Genomic DNA, 20,381 nt, shown 5'->3' with positions numbered 1-20,381 from the left:
AAACGTGATTGCATCTCAAGCCAAGGATTGCTAAGAGCATTTTAGTCATTAACCATATAATTAGCTGAAATGATAAAGCATGCAATGTGGAAACCTCACCACAAAATCCTTAATTAATTGCGTGAAATTCTGCTCGATAAATTGCATTACCACTTGTTTTAATACGTGCTAATATTTCATTGAACATTAAACCCCCTGCAAATGTGTCCATACAAAAAAACTTGTCCTACACGCAAACGATCGAGAGAAAAAAAAATCTATCCGCCTTTTCTACTTTGTTGAATAAATACATTTACTTTTAAGCCAAGCTAAGCAACTTGTGACAGTTATTGCACATATAGAAATAACACACACTGCATGCTGCTCCCCAAACAGCAGGAAGGCACGACTCCCATCATGACTCACGTACATGCCATGTGACCCGCATTGCGTTTACAGGAAAACCTTGCCCAACGCGTGTTTTGGCTATACACTGTACGGATAACGTGCATTATAAAATCATCCCACAGTCATCCCACGGTGGGACAAAGACTTGAAGATGAAGGTACACTGCGTTCTGTATCATTCTTATACAACTACCATACTGCTCGGCTGCGTAGCTCAAGTAGTTCGTCGTCGACTGCTCATAAACTGCGTCATAACGGGCGCGTTCCACGTGCGAAAAGTACCGCGTTAAATCGAAAACGCGTTGTGTGAACACTCGTTAAGCGAGGACTTGCCGTACACGGTTTACCTGTCTTTTTTCGCGGTTTGACGCTGCTAAACTTCTCATCGCCGCGTCGAAAAGCAGTGTTGTGAGAAGAGTGTTGCATCCTTTGGGAGGTGTGAATCAGAGGTGTGGACTCGAGTCATGTGACTTGGACTCGAGTCAGACTCGAGTCATGAATTTGATGACTTGCGACTCGACTTGGACTTGCATAACAATGACTTTGTCCCACCTCTGAGATGTGGACTCGAGTCATGTGACTTGGACTCGAGTCAGACTCGAGTCATGAATTTGATGACTTGCGACTCGACTTGGACTTGCATAACAATGACTTTGTCCCACCTCTGGTGTGAATGGATCGACTGAGAACGATTTATTTACCACTTTTTTTACGCGTGATAATGTAACAGATACCAACACGCACGCCATTATTTTGGGTTCCACGTCGCGGTTGGGGATTTTAATTTTATATCAAAACCAGCGCGACCGGTTACATGTCTCCTGCCAAGCGAGAAAAATCTCAGTGCAATGCAGGGATGCGATTACAGTATTGTTCGATGTTCTTGCATACATAAACACATTCCTGCGGAGGGAGCTGGTAGGAACGTTGGGTTGCTCGGTCAATGGCCAGGGTCAACGGTGGCGTGGTGTATTCCGCAAATATGCCCGACTGTGAGGGCGGGCACAAGCCGGCGTGAGTAGGTGAAACGTTGAGTTTTATAAGGGCACCACGGGGTGACCAGCCCCTCTCCACCCAGCCCCACCCCTCCCACCCCCACCCAGCCCCTCCCCTCCCATTTTTGGATTCACGACAGACGGACACAATAATCCCCTGTGGGCTGGTGGTATTAGTGGCACGTGTAGTAGTAGTGTAGTAGTGGTGGTGTAGTAGTAGTAATGACACGTGTAGTAGTAGTAATGGCACATGTAGTAGTAATGGCACGTGTAGTAGTTGTAGTAATGGCACGTGTAGTAGTATTAGTGGTTCGTGTAGTAGTAGTGGTGTAGTAGTGGTGGTGGCACGTGTAGTAGTGGTGGTGTAGTAGTGGTGGTGTAGTAGTGGTAGTGGTGATGTAGTAGTGGTGGTAGTGGTAGTAATGGCACGTGTAGTAGTATTAGTGGCACGTGTAGTAGTAGTAGTGGTGGTAGTAGTAATGGCACGTGTAGTAGTAGTAGTATTAGTGGCACGTGTAACAGCGCTGCGCGTGTCACGCGGCGCGGCGCGCGCTTGGTGGAGAGTGCGCGCCGCGTGTTGATGACGCGCGGCGCCTGGCTCCGCCCCCCGAGTCGCCTGGCCCCGCCCCCCGTGGTGACGCAGCAGCAGCAGCAGCGAGGCCTGAAGCGGCGGCCTCCTTCTCTGCCCGCACCGACTGCCGGGCTCGCCGCGGCTCCCTCACCCACCCCCCCTTCCTCCTCCTCCTCTTCCTCCTCCCCAGTCCTCCTCCTTCTCATTACACAGAGGGAGGCCGAGAAACACACACAGAGACACAACCACACACACACAAGTGACACGGGGCGCGGCGGCGATTGACCCCACCACCAGTAAAACATGAGCGACCTCAAGAGCGGGCCGGACACGTACAAGGGCTGGCTCTTCAAGTGGACCAACTACATCAAGGGCTACCAGAAGCGATGGTTTGTGCTCAGCAATGGCCTGCTCTCCTACTACAGGTACATCAAGTGCTGCTTTGACCTACCCGCTCGCTGTTTGAGCTGTCACTGCCTAGCACCAACCCCCCCCTCTAGTGTGTGTGTGTCTGTGTGTGTCTTGGGGGTTGGGGGGGTCCCACATTTGTAAGTGATGGTTGTTTGTGTGTATTCGCTCGACGTCGTATGGTGGCTTGACGATGGTGGTGGTGGTGGTGGAGCCGGTCTGGGATAGGCAGCCCCCCTCTCTGTCACTGCCTAGCACCAACCCCCCCTATCTGTGTGTGTCTGTGTGTGTCTTGGGGTTGGGGTCCAACATTTGTAAGTGATGGTTGTTTGTGTGTATTCGCTCGACGTCGTATTGTGGCTTGACGATGGTGGTGGTGGTGGAGCCGGTCTGGGATAGGCAGCCCCCCTCTCTGTCACTGCCTAGCACCAACCCCCCCTATCTGTGTGTGTGTCTGTGTGTGTCTTGGGGTTGGGGTCCAACATTTGTAAGTGATGGTTGTTTGTGTGTATTCGTTCGACGTCGTATGGTGGCTTGACGATGATGGTGGTGGTGGTCTGGGATAGGCAGCCCCCTGCCCGCTTTGGAGACGGGGCGAGCGGTCAGCGCCGTGCGGGTGACGTGGAAGCGCTGTCGTGGTGTTTTTAATGTTTTCACTTCCCACACCCCCCCCCCTCTTCTTTTTCTAACATTAGATACATTACGGTATGTTGGGTTTAACGCCCTGCCAGTCCGTGATACTGCATGCTTGACCTGACCTGTCTGATACCCACACGGTGGCTAGGAGATGTTGACTGCCTCGCCGGGTATACAGGAGGTCGTGGGGTCGATCTCGACCCCCTTGATGATGCCCTGCTGTACATTTGGAGTTTGTGGTGTCTATCTTTCTTTCCCTCGCTACCCGTGGTCGCGTGAATATTTTCTCCGGGTCCTCTGTGGGTTTTTTTACACTCCACATTTTAGAATCAAGTGTTTGGCCGCGAATACATTTCCAAACGGTAAGCCATAAGTTGAGATCATCATTTGTGGCCAGGTCGCTTCTGAAAAAGAAGAGCTATACAGAGCTCCAGTGGGCCTTACCTGATATAATAAATAGTTTACTTTTAGTTTCGTAACTCGCCAAGCACACTTAGTTGTACCGCACCCCAATATTTGATCGATCATAAAGCCAAAGTGTTGTTTTTGTGACCTCCAGGAAGAATTGTGCTCTGATTGATTATTGATACTGTTTTAGCGAACACCAAAAAAATGGGTGGTCAACGAAGCATGGTGAAGACGCATGCTTGAAATTATTGCACTGAGAAATCATGAAGAGGAAACACCGTGCATCGGAGAACACGTGTACAGGTTATAATGGCATCATTCAAACTGTTGAGAAGAGTCGTTGGCTTCGGCAGTACACATCGCGTCGAATGGTTGATGGCAAATCCTCAAGAATGGTGATGGAGTAACAGCCAGGAAATCGAACCAAGGACTTCTACTGAAGAGACAGCAAGGGAGGGAGGGCCGTGGATTTATGATGGACGTGTTCAGCAAAACGAGAGAGTCTCACTGGATTCTTAAAACGCACAAACGCCACCATGTAATATGCAAGGTTCCTGTTGGGGAAACACGTGTATGCTTGGCCACATGCTCAACCTTTACACCCACGCACTTTGGCCAGCACACACTCATCATCCTCGTTTTTATTGTCCATTGCCCAAACATGAGTCCAGGTGCCAACCACCATCGTCACCAGTCTTGTCATGCGCAAACACAAGCACGTACCTTTTACACTAACAAGTAAATACGCATCTTGGGACGAATTATGAGGTCTACTGATACAGTATCTAGAAAAATTAAAGAGTATTTACCATGATGCATATCCAGTATTGTGCTGCATATGCCACCCCTATCCACAGTGCCAGCTGCCATGCCTTCTAGAATAAGCCACGGTGGCATAGTTTTTTTTGCAACACTTAATACAATTTGCTGCAAGAATTGCTTATAAGAGCAATAGAGTGTCTTCCATAATTAAACAAAAATAACACTACTGTACTGTGCATTATATATGTTCACGTGTACAGCCTATTTTATCAATCCGCTGATGAATTAGGGCCCCTCCCCACACCATATGGGTAATGTGGTTTTATTTGACCATGCTTCACCATGCTGGTTTGTGTGAATCGGTGAAGATGGGGATCGTAGAGCATAGATGAATATTGGTACTTGTTTAAAAATAATACAGCAACAGGCAGTCGCCGATGCGTTTTTCATTGCATTTATTGTTTTCGAAATCGATTTTGCTTCTTGCGAAACAGAGTCATCCTTTTTACATTTCGTATTAGACGTGTGTAAACAATTTAACAGTTTCTCTAAATATCCGCGTGTCATCAAGTGTTATTGAGTAAGCAGCAAATAATTGAAAAGTGGTACTCTAGGTCAGTGGCTTCCAATGCAAGTTACAACAAAATATAGCAGGATGGTACGACAGAATATGTAGTAAAGTAGTAAAACAATGTTGATGGGGCTGATGAAAGTCAACGGTCTAAAGGCATCATGTCATCTATTTATAGTAAGTGGCAGAAATTTTAGCTCATGGTAAAGTTGGTGACTCCTTTAGAGTGCCAACCTAACCCTATTCCAGACGTGCAAACAGCTAAGCCTTGTTTGTGGTTACACTAACAACCTTCATGTTATCCTGAACACACTCAAAGTTCTGGAATTTCTTATAAACAACTCATCAGTTGCACATATGACCAAGTTTCTTTAAATACTGTACTCCCTTATGTATACGTCTGTCTGTCCTTTGCATGGGAATTACTGACGGTGCATCTCTTTTCTAAACACAAGATAAAAAAAACTGTGAGCAAAAAGATGGTGACTTGTATTTAGATCATTTGTAAACCACAACGAGGGTGTGATAATTCCTAAATATTATATTTAACAGCACATCTGAGCCGCCGTTCACTGGGGGAGCTAGTAAAACGTGAAGATTTACTTTATGGCTGGTGCTTCATTACAATGTCACATTAAAATATCTGTCAACCCCTGATCAGTGCCTACCTTATTACAGACCAATTCAGACCTTATTGGTCACCTCGTGCCCTTGTAAATCTTAACGTTTATCCCATCACAAGGGAGACACAAACAGACAAAAACATTTTATTGCCCGTATTGAAACGGCTGTACGCCGTATGGACCTGAAAACTCAAATTCCCTGGATTGTACAAGAATACGGGGTAAACCATATGGGTTGACAGGTATGCATTGGTGTGCAACATAGTACACTATCTCCTGTACAGGTGAACCCACTCCTGTATGTGCCACTTGGTGAGTGGTGCTTGTCCGAATAAGGAAGCTCGGTCCCTTCCCCTCTTAACAAATCAACTAAGAAGTAAATAAGAAGGTAACGTTAGCCTTATTTATGACTTGCAATTGATTCAATTGTTGCTGATTACTGTTGTAAAGATGCATGGATCCATCAATTAATATCGATGTTTATGCTGCGATACATGCGTCAAAGTGTGTGTGTACGAATCCTCTGATTTGTATATATCATATAGATTGGTGTACATTAGCTCTTTGTTACTAGAGGCCACTTTATTCACCAGGATACTGTATACACAAAATCAATAATCGATTCTCGAATCGAACTGCTACCCGGATCGCGACAAGTTATCGAAGCACTGAAGTTGGCGGTCTTCACCCACTAGAATTATTCTAAAGAATGGTATGGCACCTTATTTTCATAAGTATGGCATTTTACAAGGGAGGCAACCTTTTAGCTTTCTGCCACTTCCTCAAAAACCCTTTATGCGCTGTGCTCATGACAGAGTGTAGAACAACACAACAAAGGGCCTGGGTTTGGTTTCTGGTAGACAGTTCAGAATTTGTCCTACTGCCTCAAAGGCATTTAAGTCAATTATGATGTAAATGAACTGGTTTGCCCAGTGTCATAGTTGTGACCTTTTGTATTGGTCTCAACCCCCCAGGGAGAGAGTAATGCTATTTGTGTGAACTATGTACAGTGTCTGACGAAGAAAAACATTTCCAGTGTAGCTGTCAGACTTAAGCTACTGCTGCGTGGGTTTTTGCAATTATGCTGGATGTGTGTTTTCAGGTTGTACCGTGTGTTGTTTGGCATGATGTCAAACGCTTTGCTCCACTGTACCCGGAGGAGTTTCTTCAGGAACAGAGACTGAATTGAAAGTCAGTTGTCGATGAAATCAACCTGTGAACCGGTGGCGAGGTGGATTCCTACCATCGCTGAGAGATGGTGGCGGCGGCGTGTGGAAGCCATGATCCAGAAGTGGATTGATTGTGGTTGACGGTGATGATAAATGTTACATTGCATGCCGTCTAACGATATGACGTCACACAGCGCATCATATGATGTGAGACGATGGCGTGCATAATGGCAAGGCACGTGCATGGCTTGTAATGTCATCCGGGTGGCCGAAAAATCTTCTCTATTTATCTGTGGTTGTTTTTGCCAAATTGTAGGCAACCCTCGGGTCAACTTGGATAGTTTTGTGTAGGGAAAGTCCCCAATAGCAACACAACAAAACTTTATATAAAAATGTATTTACCTTGGATCATCTTTACCTTCTCGAGAGTTATCGTGGACCACTGCTGCAGACAAATGGTCAGACTGACAGAGCTAATGCATTCTTGCTTTCTACCTTAGTTGGAAAGCACCATCAGTGCACCAACAGTCCACGACTATGCATGGCTAAAGAAATGTACATTGTATGCAGTCATTTAACTAAAAGTAGTTACCACTTATGTAATTAATTTTCATGATTTTTCCATTGCTGGATGAAGGGCCTCCCCTCGCTATGATGGTCTCGCGATGCAATCATCCTTCTCTCTTTTGCACACAATGTGCTTGCATTGCTCTCTCCCCTGCTGAAGTCCGATAGGTAGTGTTTCCTTAGTTTAACTCGTTTAACTTTGCCTTAAAACTTTTTTTGGGAAATAGCTAATGGTTCTGAGTGAGTACTATGTACAAATACAAGGTTGCACTTTTAAAGACACTATTTATAATTTAAACTATTGTATCTGCTATGAAAGTAGTGCATTTTAAAATAGTTAATGTAAAATATTGGACGGTAAAAAAAAGGTCTCCTGTACAGTAAATCGGTATGGTTAGGCGTGAAGAGCAGACGTGATTCTATTCTGTCTGGTCAATAGGTTTTGTGAAATGAACTTATTTTGGAATACAATTAGCTTGAATGTGGATCATGGCATGGAAATAGTTGTATTAAGTATTGTATTCTTAGAATATGGACTGGTAATATTGTACTCTTAGGTTTTTTCGGTAAAGTCACGTAGGTAAAAAAATTATAAATCACGACGTTTCGGAGGCAACACAAGCTTCCGTCTTCAGGTGGAACTGTCACAGCAAAATTACTGTATCAAGTGAAGAGAGCTCTAAGAGACACGAGATTATATATACAGGTAGGAACAACAGTTCCACACTGCCCACCAGGGATTATTTGTCTGTCGTGCATAGACCCCCCCCAAACATGTAGTACGCTCCCGGATTGGTTGAAGTGCGTCACGTGACCGCGAGCTTTCTGCCGTGCACGAATGCGCTGGCCAACCAAGTTCCTACCTGCCCACTCCGAAGGAACGTGTTCGGTTAAGAAGGGGGGGAGGAGCCAGGATGGTCCGCGGGGGTTGGGGTGATAAGCTGGTGACATAATTTTTATGATGCAGTAGATGGCCATTGAGTTAAAACGGGGCGGAATTTAAGCTGAACAAAAGTGAAGCTAAGTTACTGTTAAGTAAACTTCAAATCTAGAATGGTAATATTGTACCCAATTCATGTGTCAGTGCTGATAGACACTAGAGGAGTCACTGCCAGGCTGCTCGATTTGATGTCACATGTAACATTTGTTACCTCAGATTTTACTTTATATTCTTTCCTTTGCTCAAGTTTATTTTGTTCATTACAAAATGTAGTGGTTCACCACTCCTGTGATTTGATGGTTTGTCGGAATTTGTCATTGCACTCTTGATATAAAATAATATACATTTTCAGATAATTTTTTACCACGTTGGCGAGATGTTAGATACCTTGCCAGGTATGCAGGACGTCGTGGGTTCGATCCTGACCCTGATGCCTGTATATTTGGAGCTTGTGTGTGTCTCTCCCCGTGGTCGAGTGTATTTCTATTCAGGTCCTCTGGTTTTTACATCCACATTTATAATCGAGATGTGTTTAGATTATTTAGCTGCTATACATTTCCACATGATAAGCCACATTATTGAGCTATCATTTGTGGCCAGGTCGGTTCCGGAAAAGAGCTACATAACTCAGTGGGCCTTATCCTGCAAAAGAACTATCGTAAATAGTAAATAAATAGTCGTTTTGACACCTTTGCACATTTTTGTTCACTATTAGCCGAAATGTAATATTGACATATCATCCTCTTTATCAGCCATTATCTATCCACTGCTGGATGAAGGCCTCCCAAGCCTGATGTCACCGTCTGTCATGGTCTTCCAATGTAACAATCCATCGATGTTACATCCAAAATTGCAAATGTTCAACTTCCTTACATTGTTTACGTTGCAAAAATTGCGTTTCAGATTACCTTAATAACACGTGGCATGTGCGCTTAAAATAATTAGGCCGTATCAGTCTGGTATGTCGATGCCACTGGTGGGTTTGGGATAAATCCAGAGCTACCTGGTTTTTGAACCGTGAGTGAAATGTGACCACAAATATACACAGCCATTGTCATTCAAACCAGTTCAAAAACGCACGCTTGAGTAATTGACAGTATATAAAATAAAATGTGAACAATTAGCGTGACTCACCATAGGTGACATTTGATGTTTTTAAACAACTGAAAAATTAAGTGGCCTTAATTTTTCCAAGTGCAGTAAGATTATTAAATATACTTGTAGCTTTGTGATGAATGTACTGCAATGCTTTATCAAATGTACCGTATTCAGGTCCTCCATTGAACCACATGTAAACCTTTAGGCCAAGTGACGTTATTTGGTGCATTGCTTAGTAAAGGCCAACGTGGTACACGAGGAGTTGGTGTTGACAGCGGCATGTCCAACCATATGTGTTTCCAGGGCTGGTGTTGACAAGCACTGCAGCAGTTAGGGGCACACTCCTGTTTTTGTTTCCCATTTTCTTGTACCGTGTGTACAGCGTTTCTCTTGCTAAGTTCGCACATGCATTACATTGTCATACGTGTACTTAGTATCAATTGTGCATTCTGCAATCGGTTCTTTGGTAATAAAAACGAATTCTAAATTGAACCCAAGTTTGCTCTGGGTGTTATGTCATGGGATGAAGTATCCGTTTGGATCTCTCGCAGAGCAGCACAACCCTTTGTGTCCGAGAACGGCCCACAAAAGCAGCACTTTCACTTTCATTCTGCCACTACGAGTAATATTTATCACATTTCCGTCGACCGATATTGAGCACATTCGATGGGGTTTTTTTTTGGATTTGCGAAGTCATTGGTGACAAGCCTGAGATTGTCAACTCACGCCACTTGAGAACTCGGTTTAATCACAGCTGGTTTCTTGGATTCTAACGCAGCATCTCAGTGGCGCTAGCTCAGTGCTCTTGACCTCTGGGCTCGCCATCCACCACTGCAATCGACTTGCATGACTTGATGCGTGAACTGTGATTTTAAGATTGTTTTTTAAGCTATGCTTCATTACATGCCCACCAGTTGCTGATTTTAGGCGAAGTGGATCTCGAGGGTGCTCGGGCCAATTGGCAATGGTTGTGCATGTTCTGAATACACCAGGATCGTGATGAAGTGTGCTAATTGCCATGTCACAAGCACACATGTATTGCATACAGTTAAAGTAAATGTTTTCTTCTTTAGTGCAATCGTACAGCGCAATAAAGAATACTTTATCCCTAATTTTATCTCCCGGCTGTGATAATTTTTATCGTTTATTTATATTGTTTTTGTCCTGCTTATTGAGAATGTGTTACCAGCGATATCAGTTTGGCCAACTCGATACCATAACAACTGGTCAATTGCAACTCTTTTCGCATAATATTACATCTGATGGAAGTACAGTTTGAAGTCCTCATCATCATGATCTATAATCTATCTACTGCTGAGTGAAGACCTCCCTAGGCCATTGTCTAATTCCTCAACGTCTTGGATGCCATAATTAATCTTGCTCTGGCACATAAATCGCTTCCGTCCCTCCATCTCCGCAGTAGTCTTCTCTCAGGTGGCATCCCTCGCTTGGCTGCCATCCCTTCGCTAGCCTCGTCCAACTTGTCCATAGGCCATCGAGCGACGTGTCCTGCCCAAGCGTAGCTAAGCAGTAAATATCACGCCTCTCATCGAAAGCACATCTACAAGCTTTTGATGATTTATGTTTCCTTTTCAAGGCCTTCGTTTGTGTGCACTATGAATGACTTCATCGGTTTTCACCAAATCCTATGATTTTTGTACTCAAGCCAGGCATGTTGGTACCAGATAATTATTTTTTCTCGAATATTATTGTGCTTAATTAATGGTAGAGAAATATTTCTAAATCCAGTCTGCTGCGCGTGTGAATGGTTAGCTTCTAAATTGTTTAATATACAGTTCTCCGTGATTATTGTGAACACTCTACGTACATATAATGAAATGGTAATGGGTCTTCAATTCTTCAAGAACTATTTAGCTTCCCTTTTTTTTTTAGGAATGATTGAGGCATCATTCAATGGCTCACGTATTTAAGTAGTGTTTAAATATTTAGTCGTTTTTCATCCAACACCTGGTCGTCACGCTTGTTTGGTGATGCCTCTCAAGTTATTCAGTTTGGTTCAGAAAGGCAGCCCTTAAAATCCTACTGCAAAGGAGGGCATTTGTTACTTATTCAATTGTGACATCTGTAATTAAGTGACCTTTTCTTTCGGGATCAACATTAGATTTATTACAACAAAGCACAAGTCGCTACCTAGGAAGCCACTGGAGCTGTGCACTTTAAAATCTAGATTGAAAACTAATTTATTTACAATTGCTTGTTGTGTTTAGTTTGTTGTCTTTCACCCGCACCTCCGATTGGCATGGTGGGCTACGTATGGTGCGAAAGAAGTTCAACATACATACTTGAGCTATATTTGAAATTACACCTGTACAATTCCATTTGAATACTTTAGTCTTCCTAAGCGTTGTACTCATTTGTAATCGTCACATTTGCTAATTCTTCTGGCAAAATACTAACCGAGCCAAGAGCTGATAAAAAAAAACAACTGTATTATAGCTGATATTTATTTGGTTAATAAAAAAAACCCACCCCAAAAGGTAAAAAAACCGAACATAAAATCTATTGAATAACTCGCAACAACATTCAGTCATACTAACAGGCAAAGGGAGACGTGTGGAAGGACATAATATCCTCTTAAAGTGTTGTAGGATTTTTGCCACTTCAAATGGCTATCGGGGAAGGGCCCCCGTGCCGTAAAACCCCTGGTTAAGTGTCCCACCTTGCTCCATTCTTGCCCGCGAAAGTAAACAAAATTGTTTAGGGTTTGAGTGCATCTCTGCTTCCATTCTGGCTTCGTGGGAATGACTTGTTGGTGGTGGGCTTGGTCGATGGTCAGCCATGGTGTGTTATGCCCGGGTCTTCTGTCGACGGCGTACCCCGCATGAAAGGGAACTTATTAAATATTCACGAAGTGCACTTTTGCTATAAGTGCTTTGACAAATGAATGTGCTTCGTAGAGAAGACTTATTGGAAGAAAAAAAAACTTAACCAGTAGGTGCTGCAGTGGAGTGCATAATAACGTTGAATAATGTAGTTTAGGATCCAGTTCGGTTTGTGTTACTTTCAGTGACGGTGCTCATGAATGCTTCGGCTCTGTGTGCCTGGGATGCAGCTGGGTAATGCAAGTGTGCTTTTGATAGTGGGTATGATGTGGCAATATAGGGGTGTAGGGTGTTTGAGGGACTACAACAGAGACTGCATTGTTCCTCCTGAGGTTGGTCATCCAAGGCCTTTTGTATCGCTTCACTGAAACAGGCAATCCATTGTACCTTGTCTCACTGCCATTTCTTATCGGCCAGTGATACATGGGGAGTTATTCGTTATGAAGTGTATATTTTCTATTCTATCATTAGGTGTTGTAATTCATTATTATGTGGATATTATTTTCCGGCCATGGCCAACATACTGTATTTATACCAGTCGTGGACATCTCCTAGGATCGCTCAGCCTTAAATGAGTACCTTACCGGTGGGGGGGGGGGGGTAGTGGTGGGGGGTGTGTAAACATCAGCAATGGGGAGACGAAAGGCGGACACACATGGCGTTTGCCACACGGACCCCCCCTTCCCCCCCTCGTGTTCTGTGGGTGGCCTTAATAGGTCACGCTCCAGAGCACCAGCTCCAACAGTCTGTTCAAGGCTATGTGTGCGTGTGTGTGTTTTCAGGACCCAGGCGGAGATGGCTCACACATGTCGAGGAACCATCAACTTGGCGGGCGCGTACATCGACACGGAGGATTCGTGCAACATCGTGGTGTCCAATGGCGGCACGCAGACATACCACTTGAAGGCGAGCTCCGAGGTGGAACGCCAGCGCTGGGTCACCGCCCTGGAGCTCGCCAAAGCCAAGGCCATTCGCATGATGCAGGCCGAGTCAGGTGTGTGGGAGAGGGCATGTGTGATCGAGTCATGTGCGGGGCAATGCCGTGCAGATAGAAATCTTTTTTTGTTACGGCGGTTGCTGAGCGTAGGTTAAAAAAGCCCACAACGCGAAAGTGCTAATGAAGGTGTTTTAGATTAATGCAAACGTGTTTTTTTGAAATGTGCAATGTTGTAAGAACTTGGGGCATAGAGATGATAGGAGGGAGTTTGAGCGTTTGAAGAGTTTGAGGAAGGATAGCAAGAAGAGAAGGCGTTTTTACTTGCAGTCTGGTGTATGTATGCGTGTTGAACTTCTTTCACACCGTACGTTGCCAACCGTGCTAATCAGAGGTGATGGTTGAACGCCCCATGAATTAGACGAATCGGTCAGCTTGATAGGCCCGAGTCCTCATAGCACGAGTGGAGGAATCAATGGGTTAAGTTCATGGGAACAATGCTCATGGGAGTCATGACAGAACGGTGATAATGAGCTGACTGACCGCCGATGAGCAGGTGACTGGAGTGACTGCATTCATTAGGCTCCCACTTCCAGCAGTCATAGTTGATGCCACAGTGTGAGCTGTTCAGAGTAGTGTATCGATTTCTGCCCAATGGTACATTGATTGATGAGTAATATCTGAAGCAGTCATGCCCCCCACTCTTCCCCCACCTTTGCCAATCTACAATGATCAGTGTAGTGATGAGTTAACTATCTCGCCTGGTTTACAGGAGGTCATGGATTTGATCCCGAGCTTGACGCCTCTACATTTGGAGTTTGCGTGTCTCTCTCCCGATGGTCGCGTGGATTTTTTCTCCGGACCCTCCGGTTTATCCCTCCACAATTAAAAACGCTTGTTTAGAGTATTTGGCTGCGATGCATTTCCACGTGATAAGCCATTTTGTTGGCCAATCATTTGTGGCCAAGTCGCTTCTGTAAAAGAGCTGTACAGCTCAGTAGGCCTTTCCTGGTAAAATATATATTCTTTTAGTTTTTTATAGCTGCAGCCTAGAGAGCCCTTCATCCAGCAGTGGATTGATAAAGGCCTGAAATATTTTGTTTATTTTCATTCTGCTCCATCGAACCATTTTATCCTCTCAACGATTTGGTATGTTTTCACAATTTGGTGTCAAGGTGTGGTTTAAAAAGTCTCATTATTTTTTGGCTCTGTTTACCATCTCCTATTAAGTGTCTTGTCATTTATACGGAATTGGTTTTGTATTTAATCCATTTTACCGATTAAAATCGACGCTTACATGGTACATGCATAGAACCATATGGGATGTGTGGAAATGATATGCCAATTCCATGCAGTATTACATTTAGACGAATGGAGTGTACAAATAAGTAGAATGACATAACACACCAAGAAATAATACACAACAAAATGGTATAGCACAAGACGAGAATGTATGAAAAAAATTGTTATCGAAGCCAATGCTAATTTGTGGCAAATCATCAATCTCCACGTGCGTGTGAATTGTCACATGCCTACTGTTAATCCAGCCACCTACTGAAATACTTTGCTACCACGAGCAGCGGGTGTAAGCATTTTTTTTGTGGGGGAGTGGTGGCACATTGGCTAACATCCTGTGGTTTTTATTTTGTTTCCAGCCAAGTATAACTTCAGCGGCAAGTGGTCGATGAAATAGTTTAGGACCTCCTCAAGGTTGACACGGGCATAAATTAATAACTGTTTCGGGTATGTAAGCTTGAGTACAATTGCGATGAAGGCGGCTGGGCATGGTTGCTGACCAATCACCACTCCGTCATGCGCTGTGGCCAGCCTTAATAGATGCTCACTGACAGCACCTGCACAAATAGCTACATGAGAGAAATCTTTGTCACTTTCTGGATATGCGACAATGGCTTGAAGAGATGCAAAATGATACGGTGCAGAAAAAGAAATAAGTAATATTTAAAAAAAGTTTTTTTTAAACAAGCTTTAATGAAATGTACCGTACTAGTAATGGCAGAACTCCATCACTCCAGGAAGTGGTCCCGAAGCTTGCCACAACGTAAGGGACCGTGGTCATTTTGCAGCCAACGTCAGTTGAGCGTGGATAATTAGACCCAAGCCGACACATAACATATAAAAAAGAATGTTAAAAAATATTTGTTTTATTTTTTATGATATAATATAGTATTGTCATCAGTATGACATAAGTATGCCAAGTTTGCAGTTAATACCACATTGGGAAGTGGGTTAAAATTGAGTTACACGATTTGAGGATACAACGACAACAACAACAGACAGAGTGAGTTAAATATAAGCGTGTAAAAAAACCATCAACGCGGGATTATTTATTTAATTCAACATTCATATTTCACAATACATGAGTTACAAACTGGTTTGAGCCAAGGAATGTACAAACGCACAGTGGCCAAGTCATGAGTTGAAAAAGTTCGTAACAAAACTCGGTGAATGTGGAGCAATTTGCATTTTTGTGCGCGGCAGTATTCATCTTCTTGGTTCTTTCGGTAAAGTCACGTAGAAGGGAAGTAATAAAATAATAAAATAAAACATAACAAAATAATTCTCACGACGTTTCGGCCACAACGCAAGCAGCCGTCCTCAGGTGAAGACCAGGTCTGTCGGGGAGACAGCATCAGACCTGGTCTTCACCTGAGGACGGCTGCTTGCGTTGTGGCCGAAACGTCGTGAGAATTATTTTGTTATGTTTTATTTTATTATTTTATTACTTCCCTTCTACGTGACTTTACCGAAAGAACCAAGAAGATGAATCCCTGCAGTCACGAAAGCTTTAAATCGCGGCAGTATTTTTCGCACATCTCTTTTCAAGAGTGAAATACCTTCCCTCAAAGAGTTGGTGTCCAACACCAACTCTCTCGCTTTGTCTCCAAAGTGTGCATTTCAGCATTACAGATTAGTGGACGAGCACACAACTCTCAGAGTTCATTGAGCTCCCGTTGTGTACTTTGGGCGAGTTAAGTTAAACAAGGATATGTGCAAAACGTGCTCTGCACACAGTGCACAAAGGTTACTGGGAGAGTCTTGAGGTGACTGCACGAAAACCTGCCCAGTGAATTTGAAATGTATCCCTCTGTTTAAAAAAAAAACGGAAACACTGCTGCAGGTTTTATGCTTCTCAGTTTCCTTTAATACATTGCGGAGTTGTGTTTACATAAGCATGTTTGCTGTCTGTATTTTTGTTATGCTTTCATTGGATACAATTCTACTTGAGGCCAACACACTAACTATCCTGACAATGTTCTGCCAAACTAATTGTTATCTCCATATATATAAAAGGCAAAGTTGTGAATGTGTGTCTGTTCAAAATGTTTAGCGTACTTCCCGACATGCAACCAACTTGAAATTCGCCATGTGGGTACTTTCCAGACTGTACACCATGCAAACATTATAAAAATACACTTTTTTTTGGGGGGGGGGGGGGGGGGAGCTCAATAATGCATATATTTTTTGCACGACAAGTGAGCTGTGACGTCAAATCTGTCACGTGACCCGCGCGTGTGGAAGCGTAACGCATTGTAGTGTCGTGGTTTGCGTGCTGCGCTACGAACCCGGCGACCCTAGTACGATTCCCGCTAACGGACACCGCCAGTGACGATTATTTGAACCGGTCCTGGGCCTCCCCTAGGGCGACTCAGCCTCAATCAAGTAACTGCTGTGGTGTGTGAACATTGCCACTGGGGAGACAAAGGCGGCCAGGCGTGGTGGATCCAAGTCCCGGGCGAAGCTGGGTAGTACAGCTAGTTTTGATGTATACGTATGTTGAACTTCTTTCGCACCGTACGTGGCCAACCGTGCTAATCGTAGATGCAATGAAACTACGTGTGCCCATAACCCCTATGTCCACGAATCCCAGATTGACTTGTAAAATCTCATGTAGATTCTTCCTGTTCCATGCAGATTGTCACAGATAAGAGGAGGATTATGATCTTCCGATTGTTACTTTTGTTGCCGATAACTGCCGCTACCCACTGCTGCTTCTCCCGCTACCACTACTGCTTCAAATGATGATGTGGTTTAGTATCCTGCTGCTGCTGATAATGATGATATATTATATCTAGGATAGTTTATCCGTGTATCAAGACTATTCCAGGAGGGTACTCTATTGGAATGTTTGGTCAGTGGCATTCGTGACCGTTTAGTTTCATTGTCGATTACATTATAAAGTTTGTAGGATGCCATGTGGTTGAGACGGATGTTTTAATGATTATATTCCATGTAGGAGGAAATCCATTTATATGGCGAAATACCGCCCCAAGATCCGCACAGATGGGTTTACGTCGCCTCTTGTCTGGGCACCACGGTGGCGCGATGTTAACTACCCCGCCTGGTATACAGGAGGTTGTGGGTTCGATCCCGACCCTAAAACGTGTATATTTGGAGGTTCCATGTTCTCCCCGTGGTAGCATGGATTTTTCTGCGGATTCTCCGATTTTTCCTTCCACATTTAGAATCAACGTGCGTTTAGAATATTTGACTGCTATTCATGATCAGCTACTTGGTCGAGCTATCATTTGTGGCCAGGTCGCTTCTGAAAAAGAGCTGTACAGCTCAGTGGGCCTTACCTAGTAAAATAAAAAAAATTGTTTAACACTTCAGTTTTATCGTCATCACCCTGGCCTCTGGATTTGGCGATGTCGGTAAAACCCGCGGCCATCTACCAGCCCTTGCTCGCTCCGTGGCATCAAACCGGTGACGAAATGGCTTCTAACGAAGAGAGCACTCCCGAGAGGATGACCGCCGCCGTGGTGGTGGAGCGATGAGGTGAGGTCGGTTCACGTGCAGGAGCGAGGACACGTTATGGTATCGCAGGACCTTGAGGGATGGCAATGACGGTGTCATATCTTGGGGGCGTCGTTTGATCCATGATTCCTCACGCTGATCAGTGCGGGTCGAACGGTTTCAGATGCCACCGGCCACTGATGTTAGCCGTGGCCAGGAATCGAACTCGGGTCGCCGGCTTCGTAGCACCGTGCTGCCATCGGCCGCACTCGGGTATTTATATCTACATTTAATTTCAGCGTGCTGTACATAAATTTGCAGACTGCACTTCAACACTACATCGAGACTATTTAACAGATAGAAAATAAGATCCGGTACTACGAATTAGCTGACCATTAAGCAGCAGTTACCACGCTGCTTATTAGGAGTAACTTGTTAGTATTGGACATGAGCAAGGATGGATAAAATGAGACCATATGAGTAGATTGTGAAGGAATGTAAACAATGTATGAGTAAACACGAGCGTCTTGCACAGTTTGATCAATGTCTGTCCCGCGAACGTGGGAGGTGCAGTGATCAATACAGCCGACGGTTCTTGCTGTGCCCGCTACACAAGAAACACGTTTTGCAAAGTCATGGCGTTTATTTTTACTTGCCATTGAGTCAGCAGGGCAATGAACCAAATAAATTAATTATACCCTTTTCCCCAGGTTATAATACGCACATTTTATAGTCCCGTAGATATGTGTCTGTGTCCGTTCAATTCCTGCTTCACGGCGAACACCAGTGACGATTATCTGAACCGGTCCTGGGCCTCCCCTAGATCGACTCTGCCTCAAACGAGTACCTGGTACGGTGTGTATAAACATCGCCACTAGGGAGACAAAGGCGGCCGGGCGTCGTACTGGCCACCCGCCCCCTCGTGTGCCATGCCGGCCCTCATAGATGCTGCTCGCTAACAGCACTTTCTCCAAGTCTGCTCAGGCGATACGGGGGATCTTTGTTTTTGTAACCATATTTAATTTATTGCCACCAGATGGCCACAGGTTTTGGGGAGGTCTTTCTTTCAGGAGCGTCCTATAATCCCGATAATACGGTATCAATAACAATATAATATAGTTGCCGTTCGGTTATGCGTTGCTGTATGAATGCCTCCTTCCCAACCGGCATGTTGATTCTCATGGAGTAGTTTTGATGACCTCGCTGGTCATTGCGGGCCGGTGAAGTAAAAACAATGACAGCGGGTAAGATTCTGTGGTAGGTACCGTGTGTGTGTGTATGTACATTGAACTTCTTTCGCGCACCGTACGTAGCCAAACGTGCCAATCGGAGGTGCAGGTGGCGGTAATCGGAGGTGTGGGGATGTGCTCATTTTTTTAGCCATCAGAATGTGTGAAGGGTCCCCTCTCTTTGTTTCCACCTTTTCACCCTCTTCTGCTGAGCGTTTGCGTCGTTCACAGTAGTTATGAGCAGAGGACATTTATTGAAGTTTGAATGTGGGAAGTGCTTATTTCGGAACGAGGTTTACGGTGGCCGAGATAGGGCATGCATTTAATTTACAGGCAGTTTGTGTTTCGACATGCAGGTAGTAGATTATTATTTTCAATCTAACTACCGTATGGGCTAATACTATCATATGAAAAACAATGCAGTTTTTCAACGACGCTGTAATTATTTCATTTTGAGCACTTAGTTAAAATAAGCGCAGATAAACCGAGTTATTTGTTAGAGACAAAGGATATGAATTATATGTTTCAAGGATGTAATATATTCAGGGCAATTAAAAAATTCAGCAGAGGCTGTTGCTAATGATAGCTTACAGCTTGCTACCTGGCATAGATTTGAGGTGTGCGTATTGTTCCTTGGTTTACGCACCAGTCATTTCGAGTAAAGAGAATAGTCCTCCTGTGTATGTTAACACAATTAGAAACGAGTTGAGTTTTGCAGAATAGGATTGCGTGTTTTTTTTCTAAATGGTCGTAGGGCACACCGCAGTTCTGTGCGTAAGATGAAACATTTAGATACGTTGCGTGGTAAATGGTGACCAAACTGTTTAAAATGACCTGGTTTCAGTTCAACAGGATCGAACCAGTTTTAAGCACGATCTCAGTAATTGACCACAATACAAATAAACATGGCCCGCTAAAAAAAAAAATTTCAACCAACAACTGCATATACAGTTTAACACGGAGGCTTTCGCGACCAATATCATCCATAATACAAATCTGGCTGCCGCCTGATGATGCTCGTTATAATTACTGGCGAAACATCGTTGTACTCAGATTGTAAATGTTGTGGATTTGCTCCAACACACCGGTGTGCTGTACTAGTAACGAAGTGGCATGATCTGTTTACGTGACCACCCTTACTAATTGGCTGTGTTGGGTGGTGGCGGGTTTAACAAAAAATACCTATATCATGAACTGGCATATACACTTTGTCAATCATTATGTTACGAGCCTTAAATTGAACAGCACGAAGGGCTAACCTCGCAGGAGAGCATTGTTTTTTTGTGGTTGTCGTTGCTTTTTCTAGACCAAGCTGCATCATTTTGGTAGAATGTACAATTTGGACAGGGTTTTTTTTTAAGATAACAAAGTTTTATCTTTCTCAAATGGGGACCTTGGTACTGAGACGGCGTGGCGCATTGCATTGCATTGCCAATTGCGGTATTGTGCTAAAACTGCAAGCCCAGTACTTAATACTGCATACCAA

General features: G+C 44.1%; 1 protein-coding gene across 1 annotated transcript in view; it reads left to right on the top strand.

The window, feature by feature from the left end:
• Window positions 1–2,031: 2,031 nt before the first annotated feature.
• OSBP (oxysterol binding protein) overlaps window positions 2,032–20,381 on the top strand; it is a 73,716-nt gene continuing 55,366 nt past the window's right edge. Inside the window, exons 1-2 of the mRNA XM_078857592.1 lie at window positions 2,032–2,377; window positions 12,760–12,971. Of these exons, the coding sequence (XP_078713718.1) occupies window positions 2,256–2,377; window positions 12,760–12,971 (334 nt within the window). The 5' untranslated portion in view covers window positions 2,032–2,255. The remainder of the gene's footprint in view (window positions 2,378–12,759; window positions 12,972–20,381) is intronic.

Source organism: Lampetra fluviatilis, chromosome 6, assembly GCF_964198595.1.
Source record: "Lampetra fluviatilis chromosome 6, kcLamFluv1.1, whole genome shotgun sequence".
NCBI classification, from domain to species: Eukaryota; Metazoa; Chordata; class Hyperoartia; order Petromyzontiformes; family Petromyzontidae; genus Lampetra; species Lampetra fluviatilis.
The sequence above is the reverse complement of the archived record's forward strand: the minus strand, read 5'-3'. Positions and strand labels throughout refer to the sequence as shown.